At 52.4% G+C, this 15,521-nt stretch overlaps 2 protein-coding genes across 2 annotated transcripts; one reads left to right on the top strand and one right to left on the bottom strand.

Annotated features, from left to right (window-relative positions):
• Positions 1 to 829: 829 nt before the first annotated feature.
• On the top strand, positions 830 to 6,494 carry COCSUDRAFT_45154 (hypothetical protein; the record flags this gene model as incomplete). Its single annotated transcript, XM_005643157.1, has 10 exons — positions 830 to 832; positions 1,240 to 1,380; positions 1,891 to 1,973; positions 2,463 to 2,645; positions 3,183 to 3,294; positions 3,647 to 3,804; positions 4,319 to 4,542; positions 5,005 to 5,135; positions 5,801 to 5,923; positions 6,357 to 6,494. 10 exons carry the CDS (start codon positions 830 to 832, stop codon positions 6,492 to 6,494), a joined length of 1,296 nt encoding a protein of 431 aa, XP_005643214.1.
• Positions 6,495 to 10,611: 4,117 nt separating this feature from the next.
• COCSUDRAFT_38516 (IBR-domain-containing protein) lies at positions 10,612 to 15,507 on the bottom strand (the record flags this gene model as incomplete). Its single annotated transcript, XM_005643158.1, has 10 exons — positions 10,612 to 10,803; positions 11,531 to 11,671; positions 12,075 to 12,312; positions 12,746 to 12,978; positions 13,339 to 13,465; positions 13,898 to 14,001; positions 14,530 to 14,697; positions 14,906 to 14,963; positions 15,144 to 15,268; positions 15,394 to 15,507. 10 exons carry the CDS (start codon positions 15,505 to 15,507, stop codon positions 10,612 to 10,614), a joined length of 1,500 nt encoding a protein of 499 aa, XP_005643215.1.
• Positions 15,508 to 15,521: the final 14 nt, after the last annotated feature.

Here is a 15,521-nt window from a genome sequence, read left to right on the forward strand (position 1 = left end):
ACCCGTTCTGGCCATCCAGATGTGCAAGCAAGCAAACATTTCCTTCTTAAGTCTTCCTTTCGACCTGGGTGCTTCGGCAGAGGGGAATTTGAAGAGCAGGATGAGATCAACATGCTTTCTGTCAGTAATCGTGACAAACGCAGGGTTTTAAATCACAGAAGGGTAAACCCTTCAGGGTTGTCATCATAAAAACACCATCCAGCTTCACCCTGAATGGCATGACGCGAAGCGGTGCTCTATTTCAACTTATGGCTTCAGAAATAATATCATATTGGAATTCTTTGGTGTGGTGAGCCACTGGCACTGCGCGATTCATACTCAGTCTGCCGAGAAGGAATGAGACATGCACCATTGCTGACGTATCCAACGCGTTGTATGACAAGGTGCAACATGAACTGTTGAGCTGTTTAGATCACTTCTTGGTAAATACTGAAAGGTGCTCAATCTACATCGAGAATACTCCAATATCGCATATCAGCAACAACCTGATTCAATAGTGCAGCAGAAAGCCACCTGAGCGGGAGGGTCTCTTAAGCTCCCGATCCGAGAACAGATCTGCGCAATACATATCTGAAGAATTGCTTATCTATAATACGGTTCTTTTTGCATTGGAAGACTTGCTGGATTCCATATAGCAGGGCCAAGGAAGTACACATCACAGTGTCTTCTTTGGGGGCCTTGAGGGCAAATTCCTTGAAAACGCCATTCGGTACTGCGTTGTCAAACTGCAGAATGACATTTTACCTGAGGATCATTTTACCTGATGTAATTTCAGCCTGAAAGAATAATATCACGTCCAAAGGATGAAGTCTGGTCCATCAGCTTGAGTATGGTGAGTGACTTGCTCTCCTGATAAACCTCCTGCAATCTGTTTTTCTTCAGTCGTAATCTCAAATGGCCCAACGTCCTGGCCACAGCGCGTTAAGTGGATCTTATGCAGAGACTCTTTGTTGCCTGCAGGATGGTGCTAACACATTGGAGACGCCCTGCGATCCTCACTACTAGGTCGCCTAATCGACCCATGCTTCCCACTGCCACGGTACTGATCTGCTGCCCAACATTGGCACTGCCCCCCTATCTCTAAGTCTGCTGCATCTGCTTATTGTCTCCAGGGCTGCAATCCTTCATCACAGCCATGGTCAGACACGCATTGGGATTCAAAATGTTTACTTGCCTTGCAAGAAATCAGTGCATGCAATGCAGAGCACTGGAGCATCAAAAGGTGTGCCTCCTGTGCAGGCTAACAAGGCGACAGGGAGGAGACCTCTAGTGCAGGCATGCCTCGACCGGCGGAACTGGCTATTTCTGCCAGTAGTAGGCGTGCTAGTCCTGGGACTGCTCTCTATGTCAGGCTTCTGGGACTGTGTCAAATCAGATGAGGTGCGTCGAGCACGCGCATTCTGAACCTTCTCATAGCTTCACACAGCTGACCAGTACAGACGTGTGTGTGTGTGTGACAATTGCTAACAGTCCAGCCTGCACTGCCAATGTCGTGACCCAAAGCAGACACATCAGAAATAAGTTAGTTTAGATACACAAGTGGAAGACCGCCTGTAAGACTATGAGCCTTGGGTGCCTCCAAACATGTTTCTGAAAGGAAAGAACGTTATTACGTGATGTAGTAGGAGTGTTTTTTACAAGCTGTGGTCCATCTTAATTCAACTAGAGTGGTCCGCACATAGGCACTTGCTTAAATACTTTCATGTCTCTACTTTTCATTTTACCTGTGCATTTGCTGTTGTTTCGAGCCCCCAGCCCCTGTTTTATACAGCTCGATATGGTTGGGCAGGCTATAACAAGCATGGGACACATTTCCTCCGATGCTCCTCTAGATTGGGCGGAATAACTACCTTACACCCTAAAAATGAAATTCGAATTTTCTTGGCGCAGGGCAAATGCGAGGTGCACGCGGTGCCAGCGGCCATTGATTTGCCGAGGTGGTTCAACGCCAGCTGTCCCCTGGTGTACCAAAGGTGACCACGCCATTCTCAGCTGCTACGATATTGGCCAGTGTTGCACCTGCTGGATGTTTCTCAGCCGGTATGAGCATGTTGTGCGCACTCGGGAGCGGCAGGGAGCTGCAATGTTGGATATTGTTGAATGGGTGACGTGGGCGCGGTGACTTCAAGATGATATCAAGAGAGATGCAGAGCTTTTTAAATGACTCCTCCTAGAGCAGACCATGCGGGGGTCTGCAAGATAACCAACTGATATAATACAATTTGCCGCGCTTTGTGGGCATTCTCATCGGGACTTGACTCAGCGGAGCATGTGCAGGACATGCAACAAACAGCTGCATGTCTGCAGCGCTGTCTGGGTGACTCGCCGATGGCCGATTTACCAAGCGCAGGAAATCCTGCAAAGAGCTGCAGAGGCTGTGCTGTCTGAGTGATTAGGTGAAGGTTGACTCACCAGGGGTTGACTCACCGATGGCTGACTCAGCGCGGGTGACTGGTGCGCAGGATACACTACGATGAGATGGCGCGGGGCGAGGCGCGGCCGTACCTGATGGGGGAGCGGCAGCGGCCGGGATGCGTCAACTGCGACAAAGACGAGCTGTGGTCGCACTTCTGCCAGTTCCGCAGCCACGGCCCCCGCTGCCCACCCCACGACCAGCAGCTGCTCTTCGACACGCTCCTAGACAGGTGCGCGTAGTATTTTAGATCCTGGAGTGCTGTTTAAAGCACCGTTAGGAAATATACCGTTCCAGTTCACTCGTACCTGCTGCAGCTTGGGGTGTGAAAAGTTCTACTTTGCACCTTAGAGGGAGTACATGTTCAGGTCATCAACCACCTGCGGTCTGCTTGGGTCTGCGCACAGCAGCGTGCATGCTCCCATACCTGCTCTGCACAAGCTAAATGCTGCTTTACGGGACCGACTGTCCAGCTGGTGTTTTGCCTGCTGGTGATTTAAACGCTTCCAATCACTTGGATTGCACCAGAATGTAAGATGAACATCAGATCAAAACGTCATGGATTTGTATTCTTTGGGTGCATGCTAGCAATGGGACTGTTGCGGGGTGTGGCAAGTAAAGAGACCACCGGGAAATGTTCTGGCTCCTAAGGAGGATTCTGGGGCTTGCACGGACCCTTCTGGCATCCAAAAGGAAGCCTGGAAACAGCAGTGTGTACCCAAAATGCACCGTAACACATTGAATACCCAAATGGTTGTTTGGGCCGCAGGGCGAAGGTGGGCGCCCCAGGGTCACGGGAGCTCTTGGAGTTGACGCCGTGCGATTTATTCCCCTACATCCGGGGGCGAACCCTGTGGCTCGTCGGCGACTCCATGATGCAGGTCAGCCACATGCTCTTTGTTGCATGGCACCTGTATATAATTCAACTACTTCCAGTACTTTTGTGCCGCCGCGCCGCAATTGGCTTTGGATGTCCCCCTTTGCTTTACTCCTTTAGATTCCTTCTTTCAACCAGTCTGCCCTTGAGCAGCATCACTTGCTCAGAAGAAATCCAGTTCTGTGACACTGAATTGGCACGTTGGCACTGCAGCAGCCCTCAGTAGGCGCCAGTAGACATCTCTGTCAGACAAGCTTCAGTCATCTTGCGCAGTCTGCAGCCAGGTGCTCCTTGCTGATGTCAGCAAGAGGTAGCTCGCAATTGTGACTCATATGATGACGTCACTCCGCGTGCAGGAGTTCATGCGGGCGCTGCAGTGCTTCATGTACGAGTTCTGGGACCTGGAGACCAAGCCGCTGGATACACTCATAGCCGACAAGGGCGCGACCGAGGGCCTCATAGGCGGCTGGTGCGTGCTGCTGCCAGAGCAGAGCCGCATCTGCCATGTGCGAAGGTGAGTGCCTACATCAGCTGAGAAGCTTCCAATCTTCCTATGTTTGCAACGGTGCTGAGCAGTCAGGCCTCGTGGTTGTCAAAAGTGTTCTCTACTTGTGCTCGGGGACGGTGGGTATGGCTTTGTGTTGTGTTAAGTTGGAACCATGCATCAGCTATTGGAGACACCTTCAATAAGGTCTGTTAGGTCCAGGGGGCTGTGAGATGCTGAGGATTCACTCCATCATACGTGGCAATCTCTCTAAGGCTTCCTGACTCCCTTTTGGGCCCCAGGGAGTCATGAAGGCTGCCCCATGTATGCATGGAGAATGTTCCAAAGACTGCCGGGCTCCCACATGCTTGAACGCTAAGATCATTAAAGTATGACAAGCGTATGGTGCATACAAGACATTGCGAGTGCCAAGTAGGGAGAACGGGCTGCCGTGCAATTCACGTCCTCTCTACATAAAAGCAGAAAACAACGAAGATCATGGTGTGCTGTGATTGAGCGCTGCCTGTGCCTTCGTCCTCCGCAGTAACATGGGGGACTGGTTGGTGACCAACCTGCTGCCGCGCTTTGCACGGCTTGGCGCTCTGCCAAGCGACATAATGATCCTGAATTTCGCGGTCTGGATCAACAAGGCCGAGGAGCTGGCCGCCAATGTGATGATGTGGGCCGAGTACTACCAGCGCTTCAGGGACTCGCTACCCTTCACCATCTGGCGGGATGCCTCCATACAGCACTTTGACACGCCCACGGGTGCGCCACCTCACAGGCTCAAGGCTGTCTTGGACGTCTCAGACGGCTTGTAGTAGGATGCTCTTCGTTCCTAGTTCCCCTTCCTAGGGGATGTATAGTCCCAGTGTCATTATGGCTGTGACACCGACAAATGCCATGGGGTCTAGAAGTGCGCAAAGCAGTGGCGGGGCTCAAGATATGACAGGAGGCCACTTATGATGCGGCTCTGCTGATATTGAAGGCGCAAGAGGGAATGGCAGCATGCTCAAGCCTGCCAATTCTGTTGCCAGTGGCACAGCCCATTTTTGTGACCGATGTTGCTGATCGTCTCTGGCATCTTTGCTGCGCTGGTGCCACGCTGTCATTGCAAAGGATGAGGGTCTGAACATGTGAGCCAAGACTCCGCATGCTTGGAATCTGTACATGAGGCTGGCATGATAAAATCGCATGGCATCTCTTTACCCGGCGGCATCGGCTGTGCAGGGGACTACAAGTGTGATGGCTGCGTGGATGCCAAGCCCAGGGCGGATGACACTGGCTTCAACTGCAAGGCCATGGATTTGGTGACGCTTAATCCTGCCAACGAGCTGGAGACCACCGACCCGGCCATGCAGGTGCAGCACAGCTTCCCACTGCTCTTGATATGGAATCTGTGCCAAAAATTGGAGAAATTTACAAAGCTTCACAGAAGCCTTCCCTCTGCTTTCGATATGGAATCTGTGCCAAAAAATGGAGAAATTTACAAAGCTTCACAGAAGCCTTCCCACTGCTTTTGATATGGAACCTGTGCCAAAATTTGGAGAAATCTAGAAAGCTTCACAGAAGCACATCAGCTTGCACAGGAAATTGCGTGCAGGCATATTAGTCAGCGCATGAAGCTGGGCGCAGACTCCTGTTCATTGCACCATGTCTCTTGAAGAAGCAAGAGATTGTCTGTGCTTAAGGATTGTGCCATTGCCCAGTGCTCACATTTTTCAGCAGCGGTTAGGATCTTCACAAATCTGCCTGTACAGACCTGTTTCTTGAAGAAGTAAAAGATTGTCTGTGTAAGGGAATTGTGCCTTGCTGAGTTGTACGCGGTTCAGCAGCGGTTAGGATCTCCTCAAATCTGCCTGTACAGACTTGCCTACATGGCCAAGTCCTTGCATGAGTAATGAGTCGAAGCTGGCACCTCAGGATCCAGCGCTATCAGATCAAGGCGAGGCACTTAGTTTGTATCCCTAAGCAGGCAAATGGAAAATGGAAATTTTAGGCTCAATTGAACTCAATGAATGTGCAGGTGATTTTGGAGGGTGGCTGGCGCAACAGGGTGACGTTACCTGTGATGGAGAAACTGGGCATTCCCATCGTGCACACGTGGAACCTCAGTGTGCCCCTCTGGCAGTACCACCACAGCTTCCAGGTCAGCTTCCCCCCCATTCCTTGCTACTGTACCTTTGAAATCCTTTCATCACCTCGGGAGTTTCATCACCACCAGACTTGCATCCTCTGCCGGAACCTGAGTCTTTGCTGGCTGCTGCATTAGTTCCACTTGCTGCCCAGTACAATGTGGTTCCCCTGCAAGTCTGTTTAGTGCCAGGATTGCGGCACTTTTTTGGTGAATCACCGCAGCCTCAGGCTCTTGTCGCAGATAATTCGCCCGCCTGGTGCGCGCAGCTTCCATGCTGACTGTTGCACCTGTCAATCGCTGTTCTTTTGGCCTGAAGTCCGCATGCGCTCTTTGCCGGGATCAGCACAGATTGGTGAGGCAATAGTGAGCAGATTTTGGAGGGTTGCTGCTGGGGCATTGTAATAAAAGCTGCGGCCTGACCAAGACTTCGCTGTGTAATTCACAGGAGAAGGATGACTGTACGCACTGGTGCCATCCGAGCGGTTACCAGGTCTGGATTGCGCAAATGCACCAGACGCTGCGCAAGCACCGCTCGGCCATTCCGCCTCCTGGCAACTGGCCGCCGCAGCCCGGCGGCTCATGACCACTGGAGAAGACACCCCAAAAGAGAAGGGAGATGGCCCGTCCCGGCAAGCACTTGTTCAAAGGGAGAAAGACGGAGGCGGGTGGAAGGGAGTAGAGAAATTCTGTGAAGAGAGAACGGAAGTACCCATGTTGGACATGTCATGTGTGCACCTCAGGTGTGGCTCATGTCAAGGGAAAATGGACTAGTTGTTAGGCATAATTGGGAAGGTTGCAAGCGCGAAGTGGGGAAATTGCTGTCGGTTGTGGAGTTGCAATATCCCGTGGTGAAGAAGCTGGCCAATTTGTGGAGGATTTCACCACAGTCAATGGACGAAATTCTATCCCCCGACATAATTGGTATAGCGTCTTTCATAGGAAGATTGACCCACTGCTGCATATGACGTGGAGACTGGCCATGCAGATTGCAAGCAATTCTGAGTCAGTGTCGGGGGTTCGATACCCCCGGCCGAGGGTGCAAAAGGAAGTTTTCCTATTTTTCCTGAAGTTACTGTTTCCTACAGAAAGAGATGTACTGTATCCAGGCTACATTTAGACTTGTGCACAAGTCTACATGTAGAGTACAGCTTCCCTTGTGAGGACTGTCCGGATAGTCCTCACGAGGGAAGCTGAACCGTACACATCAACACAGTATTCTATACCCCTAGGTCCTGATGTCAGAACATCAAGCTTCAGAACAATTCTTTTGCTTTTGGGAGCGGTGCTGGCAGCGGCAGTGTCAGTGCAACCAGTAATATTAGTGATAAATCTTCGCATCATTTGACTCCCAGGAGATTGGATGCAACTTGCAAGAGACGGACTGGGTTCTACAAGCGTCCTCAGGAACAAAGATAAATAAAAGTGCAAAATGTCACCACCACCTTGAAGTCACTTTCATCACTGTGTATCGGTCAGGAGCTTCTTTCAAGAAGCAATCATGAAGATGTTGCACATACATCCTGCCACAACCCCCTCGTGCATCTTGCATGTCGTGCAATAGAATGCCCTAAGGGTAGGGATTATTTTTCCACCCAAAATAACTACATTCCCCACCCAGAATCCCTAGGAATTTGGACTGCTTGTTTGGCATCGAAATACCTGGAGGAATTTCCCCAACCTTCGTGTGAACGCACCCTTGGACTCCCGTGCAACTTTGGGCCGCCCTTGTGGGATGTTCGGTACTGTAATACCATATACTGGCATTGCACGTGGCACTAAACCTCAATGGCCCCCCAGTCTTAACTGGACAGTCATATCTTTCAAGGGGAAACACATCTGGATGCTCTCAATTACCTTGTGGGATGAAGGGGCGTCTGTGCCATGGCATATTGCAGGACTGATCAGGAATAGAGGGGCAGAGTTTTGTGCAAGGACATGCCCGCTCAGATGTCCGATAAACCTGTAGGTAAAATGGAGAGCAAAACCGCTCAATACAGATAGCTTCTGATGAAGGGGAATTGTTTGTCTCGGCTGTCCAAGAAAGACCATTTACATACTTGGAGATGCTCTCTTGAGTGACCCCACAGGCCAGCTCTGCAAGACAACCCACACCTGCTTCTATCACAATCTAGCACAACACAGCTGTGACAACGATGTCTGCAAGCATGCAGTGTCGATGTGTTATTATGAATCCCCCAAGATAAAGGCAGGGCCATATGAGCATCCAGAGAGGATCCCCTGTGCACAGCTTAAAGTACAAGATAATCAACAATAGGTCCCCTAAAACCAGCAGCCTGCAAATATTCACAGGGATACATGAAGAAGCAAACGTTTATTTTGGGCATTTCTCTTTGCTGGGCATTTCAGCCAGCTCCCCAGCCATATATACAACCATACTTCTTGCTGCACGTGTTGCATGCATGCAATGCTGAAAATTTGGCCAGCTCTGCGGACCCACTCCCCCGGGGGCTCGGGACAGAGCCACTTTCCTGAGCGGCAGCTCTTCTTGTAGCACAGGTACTTTCAAGCCTCTGAAGAAGCTGCTCCTGCAGCCCAGCAGAAGCACACAAGCGGCTTTCTGGGAACAATCAATCAGCAATCTTGGAGGCTTAAGCCGTTTGCTGGCAGGCCCCCAGAATAGATTTCCCGGCCTTAGGAGAGCTGCAAAGGCTTTCGCAACCACTCACCCTGGCAGGGCCTCTACACAGACCCAAGGCATGCATTCCCATCGATTAAAGGGCCTAGGCGTCTGCAGGAGCCGGCAAGCGGCATACATCACTGTTGCTCAGGCGAGCACAGCTGGCAGCGATCGCACTGCAGCAGTCGCTGAAGCAGACATGCGCAACTTTACACCTCAAGAGCTATTGCTGCACAGGCCCTCACACAGACCCCTAGCAGCAAACTCCCCTGCATCAGAGAGCCCATGGGTCCGTACAAGGCCCCAAGCAGGGGCCTTGCACACACCCAAATCCCCTACCTTATAGAGCCAGGTAAGTCTGTAAGAGCCGCCAAGCCCCTCGCGTCACTTGTGCCGTCACTTGTGCCTGCGCGCTCGGCTCCAACCCCTGCAGGTGTTCATGCAGCCCCCATGCCCCTCGATTATACGGTCCGGGGGGTCTTCAAGGGTCTGCAGAACGGCGCGCATCACTTGTGGGGGCGCGCGTGGTCGCACACTTCGCAGGTGTTGCGCCGCGGGTCCTGGTTCACATAGGTGCAGGCCGTGCAATGCCAGAATTCCCAGCCCTCTCCGTCGCTGCCCCCTTCCAGAGCCGCCGCTGCGCCGCTGCCGGACGCGCCTGCTCAGGAAATCCAGAAATGTTGTCAAGTCCCTGCAGAGGGCGCAATGTGAGGCTCTGATGACCAGCAGAATAAGAGAGGGTATTGGAGCCAACGGCGTGCGCGATGTGACGACGTGGGGCTGTGCTATTCAGCTGAGGCTGCGCTGGGGCGGGGCAAGGGCGTTTTTGTCAGGTATACAAATGTTAATGTGTGCGCTGCTGGTTGAGTGCCAGAACACTCTGATGCTATAGCGCAGGGGCCACGGGGAGACACCATTGTAAGCATTCCCTCCGACTGTTTTGGGTTCCCAATCTCTCGAGTGCAGCAGAATAGAGCAGAATAGAGCGGTGCGCACCCCTAGAGGATGCGACGGGGGCCTTTTTAGGAGGGGCGGCTTGCCTTCCTCTTAAAGAAACTTTCCATCACACCTCTGTTGTATTATCCCTTGCGTGGTTTTCCTCATTCTCAGTGAGGGCTCAGCTCTGCGGGTTATAAAAGAGCACGCACCCTTGGAGGATGCGCCGCGGGCCTTCTTGGAGGGCCGGGAAGCCTTCTTCTTGGCCGCGGCGGAGGGTGCGGGGGGAGAGGGACCTTCGGCGTCGTCTGTGTCCATGTCACCCCCGTACGCATGCAGCATCTGCTCCAGCCCCTTCTCCAGCTCCTGGGAGCAGGCGTGACAAGCAGGATTTATTGTCAAAGAGCTTCTTTTATAATCACGTGCCTCCAATGAGGGCCCAACTATTGATGCACACCTAGCGGATTTGTGCCCATGGCAAGGGAACGAAGGTCTATTTAGCCATTGGCGCGCTATAAGCACTGTCAGAGCATTGGACCGAGAAAGGGGCTCCTTTCAACACTAGGTCGTGGCAGTCACGGCGCTGGTGTCTACTGTTAGAGCAGCGGTATCGACAGAAGGCTGTTGGTTTCGTCAGAGCATTGTCAAGTCAATCTGCAAGTCTGTAATGACAGGCAAACTAGCGGGCGCTGACGAATCTTCAGCTAGAGAGATAGGTAAGTGAACGCAGCCCCCTCATATGCCAGGGAAGCAAGTTGCCATGCTGCTCTCAACCACCAGTGGTACTCGAAAACGTCACACTGTGGGTCGATCCCTATGTTCAGCAATTTTGCCTCACGCTAGAACAATTTCCCAGCACAGCTGCTGGTTACAAAGAACAAGTGCTGAATCTTCAGCCCCAGATGTTGGATGACACCACACATGCGCGCGAGCAAAGAATCGATATGTTAGCATTGTCGCACCTAGCGTGAGCCTTGTCGAGCTGCTTGCTTCTTCATTACGCGCACACAGTGCGACCTGCTGTGCTGGGCAAAGCAAACCATGCGAGTCCATGGGACCGAAAGGCTACGTGGCATATCCTAAGCCGTAATCACCGAACCATAATCCCTAAACTTAGAGGGCCATCTTATATGGGGCAGCAGGAAGCGCCCCCCACCTGCACGAGTTTGTTGAAGTGGTTGCGCGTGACGTCGGTGAGTCCGATGAGCGTCTCGCGGAACTTGCCCCAGCTCTCCGCGGCTGCGCTGCCTTCCAGGAACTGGATCACCTGCTTCTCCGCCATCCCGTGCAGCTTCTCCAGGAAGTACTCCGCCTGGCCCTGCACACGCGAGCACACCAGCTCCCATGGTCAGAAGGGAACGCATCATGCGCAATCCTCTCGCCTTAAGCAACCAGCCAGATGACACCAATGTGCAATCACGGGGCTTTGAATTTTAGCATGGAGTCCCCTAGAATTGCACCATTTTGTCCCTCTAGGGAGCCTTCTACATATGTATAGAGTCCCATACCGCCAGACCCTGAGGGGGTTGAAAGAAAGTGTGGCTGCAAGCCAGCAACATCTGGGATGAAGTGGTCAGCAAACATTATTTTTTCAATGCTTTGGGCTCAGTGGAGCATCCAAGATACAGCGAGGCCTGTGCTGATGATATATTCTGGGAGGACGCCAATCCGGGATTAGCAAGAGTAACCCTGGGGTAGAAGACCCGCTGCCTTTGGCGGCAATTGTGGTACCTCTTGAGACGGCAGGACCGTGACTGCTTGCTGCAAGCAGACGCTGCCCACGGCCTCAGAAAGACCACAAAAGACGGCCAAGGCAGCGAGACTTGGACGTATTGCATGAAAGAGAGTCAAATTGCGTGCCTTCAAGCGCTACCCACCCAGGTACTGAGCGTGACTTCTACTTGTTCCTGCTAGTGGTGACACTGTGGCACTGTAAGAGTCCTACTTGGCGCCTGAAGCTGCACCTCAGGGGCATCTAGCTTTCATTCTCTGGTTATCTTCACGACATACAAAGCAGCATTGAGATCTGTTGCAGGTGCGCGCACCTGATTGAACTCAAAGAACTCCTGCTGCTGCTTGAGCGTGTCGGCGGAGATGGCGGCGCCGTTGGAGCCGAGCGCCTGCTCGCCGAAGCGGTAGTAGCCGAAAGCGTAGGTCCACTTCAGGATGCGCCGGCAGTCCACCACCTGCACAGTGAAAGCAAATTTAAAGCTAGCAAACTGCAGAAAAATACGAGACTTTGAAACCTCCTCGCAAACAGCAAGAAGTCTGTAATGTCGAGAACTCCTCTCCAGAGATTGGCAACCACATGCTAGCTAAAGTGTAACATTATGCATGCAAGAGCTGGTGCAATGGTGAAGTGGTCTCAGGCACCAGGACCGAGAAGCAAGCAGAATTGGCATGCAATCTAACACCTACACGATGTGCGCAGGAGAAAAGGGAGATGCAGGTTTATAAATTCCTGGCACCCTGACGAATCAACGGTGACCAGCATATATGTGTGCATGAAGCACAAAGATTCGAGCAGCCTCAGCAGGCCTTAGGCGACAGAAGACATTTCACAGCAATTGCTAGGAGAATGGCGCCCACCTGCGCCCAGGCGTCGGGCAGGAACTTGAGCTGGCTGGTGGGAGTGGCGGTCAGCTCGGAGAGGCCCTCCAGCTTCTGCTCGATCACGTTGGCCATCGCTTTGAGGGCCGAAATGCGCGCGCGGTCGTTCTCGGCCCAGCGCTGGTAGTAGTGCATGTAGCGCTCAAGCGCGTTCTTCGCGTGCTCCCGCTTCAGCGCCTCCTCGTCGTAGTCACCCTTCTTCTTCGCCACCTCGTATCTGCATTTGAACTTAAAATGTCAGTGTGCGGGGTGACAATTTACTGTGTAGAGGGTGCACAGGCTTGCTTCATGTACATTTACAGCATTATGATTTCCAGGGTGGCTTGACGAGGGCCCAAAGGTTGTTTTTGTGACGTTCCTGACTTATAAGTGATGTGCAAGAGCATGCACCAAGCTGCAAACATGACAGGTTGACAAGGCTGGCAGGCAAGGTTACCACCTCATTTGGTGTTCTACAAGCAGAGGCGGTGGTTCAGGAGAATCTCATGCTATTTGGTCGCAGTATGTGGCGCTTCAAGCTGCAACACCTCTGTTCACAGGACAAGGCATGCCATATCTAAGATCACTAGCCGTTACCCGTAACGATCACACGAAGCATTGCCTCCAAGAGAATGCACTATGTTGTCGGACGATAAGAGCAGAGCGCGCGCCTGTTGCAGGCGTAGAATCCGCCGGTGCGCTCGCCGTGCTCGGCCCAGGAGCCCTGGCAGAGCCAGCAGAACTCGAAGCGGCACTGGCTGCAGGTCATATGCATGCAGCCCTGGTTTTTCTCGATGGGCCGCTTGCACTTGGGGCATTGCTTGGTGTGCGCAAGAATCCAATTTAGGTTCTCGCTCTCCGCGCTGTTCTTCAGGATCCACTTGCCCACCGTCTCGCAGTCCACCTGCATTGGGACAATGGCACTCTCGGGGTTTGAACATAAATCTAAGCATACATACCGTATCACATAGCTCTTCTACTTGGCGGACCAGAGGCCAAAAGAGCTCAATGCGCTAATTGAGAAAACAAGCCATGCTTGCATTGCACCATGCAACACCTGGCACGTGAAACGCGAACACAAACAAGTGGACGCCCTGTACGCTGCCTCCACAGCAAGCTCCCCGCACTTTCCGTAGGACACAGGTTCCACCTGTCCTCACCTTCATCTCTAGGATATGGAGGAACAGCGTGTGGCATGACTTCAGGGACACCTCATGAAGGGAACTTTGAGGTCGGAAAGCAGAAGAGGAAAAGGGCGGCTCACCGGGCGGTGGGCCTCCTCCTTGCACTGGAAGCAGAAGGTAGCGCCGCATGAGCAGGCAATGTCCATGGGCTCCGTGCCCACCTCCACCCGCGACTCCACCGCATGCTCGCACCCGGGCGACGGGCACCTGCCATCACGCACACAGTCTGACTGGCAACGATGGTGAGTGTTTGCACTCTGATGAGAATAACATTTGTGCTTGGACGGCAATACATGTGAGACTTTGTATCTCCTCCAAAGGTGGTCGGCCCTAGGACAGAGACACATGATGGGCAAGATTGGTAAGACTGCACACCACCAAATTGCACTGGACCAGGTCCTCGCCATATATCAAATGCAGTCTTAACGCAACATTAATGCAGTATAGGTCTCATTCCCAAGAGCAGGGATGACACACAGCCACGTGCTGTGAGACCATGTAACTCATGATTGAGTTGTTCATTTGCCCTCACCTGAGAATGACAAAACCTGTCTAAACGGCAACGAATCTAACACCTTAAAAAGTCCTCAAAAGCAGGACCGCTGTTATGAGGAGAAAGTCATGGAGCGTAGTTCTCACCAGGTGAGCTGCGCGTTATCTTCAACAAAGCTGCGCATGGCGTACGTGTCGTAGCGCCGCGCGTCCGACTCGCTCACCACCTCCTTCACCACCGCCGCCGGTACCTGCACGGCAGCCGCCACGGGGCATTAGACATGTGGCGTTCTCTTTGTTACACAGAACTGAAGGAGTGCATGATGGTTTCTAGGCCACAATAGAGATCCGCCAACATTATAGGCACCTGTCCAAAATGCAACAGGTTTCCATGCACAGGGCCTTGCCGCGCCGTGCCGTGCCGTGTCCCCAGCCATCCTCTACCATCACCGGCGGCAAATAGGCGATGCTTTGCTATCCGAGAGATGCATGGCACATATGGTGCCACCCTTTCAAGAATCCCCACTACAGGGCTATGTGTGCAGATGCAACAGGACCACATGCGCATCTCCACATTGGCTAAAAGATATTTTTTTTGCGCAAGCACAATTCTGTCTCTATCCATGGTGGCTACGCAGCTCTCAATCCTTCATTGGGCCTCTATGTCTTTGAGTAACACAAGAATTGGCAAATGGCCTGTGGCTGATCATCTTTATGTAGTATAATTACATGTATATATGACCCTTAAGGCTGGACTCTAAGGAGGAGAAGGGCTTCACCGCGGCTGGGCAGTCTGGCAGCGGGCATCGCAGGCTCAGCACAGAGGGGCCGCTGCCGATGGCCGTGCTGATGTAGCCCCGCCAGCAGGGTTTACAGAAGAAATGCTTGCAGCGGGCCGCGCGCATGTGCTTCAGATCGAACTCGTCAAAACAGATCCGGCATGTCGCCTGCACAGCAGTAGTAATTTCACTATAATCATCTTTTCAAGATGGGAGAATCAGGGGCTGCCACTTTTGATTGATTCGCTTAATGGGGCATTAAGAGTATTAGAGTCCATTCTTAAGTACTGCATTGCAGTGTCCCAACAGGATGGCAGAGTCTAGAAGGCACCTTGCCGGAAGTGGATGCTTGTGGGGCCTCCGCTATCAAGCCTACTTTCCTTCTGACCGATTCCTCATCCGCGAACCACTCTTCGTTCACCCTGTTGGCGTCCCTACGAAACACGATAGAGAATGGTCAGTCCCTTGGTCTCTCCAAAGGAAGCCACAATCAGAAACATATGCAAACGTCAGCAAATGATCTGTCGAATAAGAGCAGTTGCGCAGACACAAGTGCATCATCAATGATGTTTGTAGAAGGATTAAGCAAGACTGATAGGGCCGCGTGAGCTCACCACTTGAATTGTCTCAAAACTCGCACAACCTCGCCATCGCTTATGGACAGCACCCCTGCCACTGCATTGACGGCGTCTTGCTGCCGTGCTCTCAACTGCTCCTCATTAAAAACGACGTACGGTACCTGCACGTCGATGGAAAAAACGACTTGCTTACCACACTCGATGTGCCTCGCAAAGTGCAACTATTTAGCTGCTTATTGTTCCAGCATGACAATATCTGTGTACTCCACAATCGAAGGAACATCACCTTCTTTGCATGCGTCTCCATCTCAGCCTGAGAGTCGAAGTCAAAGTCTTCGTCCTCTGACCCCATGGCTCCATAGGAGTCCTCCGCGCTGCTATAGGCGTAGTCACTATCCATCCCGTGCAATCTGG

Source organism: Coccomyxa subellipsoidea (genome assembly GCF_000258705.1).
Source record: "Coccomyxa subellipsoidea C-169, whole genome shotgun sequence".
In the NCBI taxonomy this organism is placed as follows: Eukaryota; Viridiplantae; Chlorophyta; class Trebouxiophyceae; family Coccomyxaceae; genus Coccomyxa; species Coccomyxa subellipsoidea.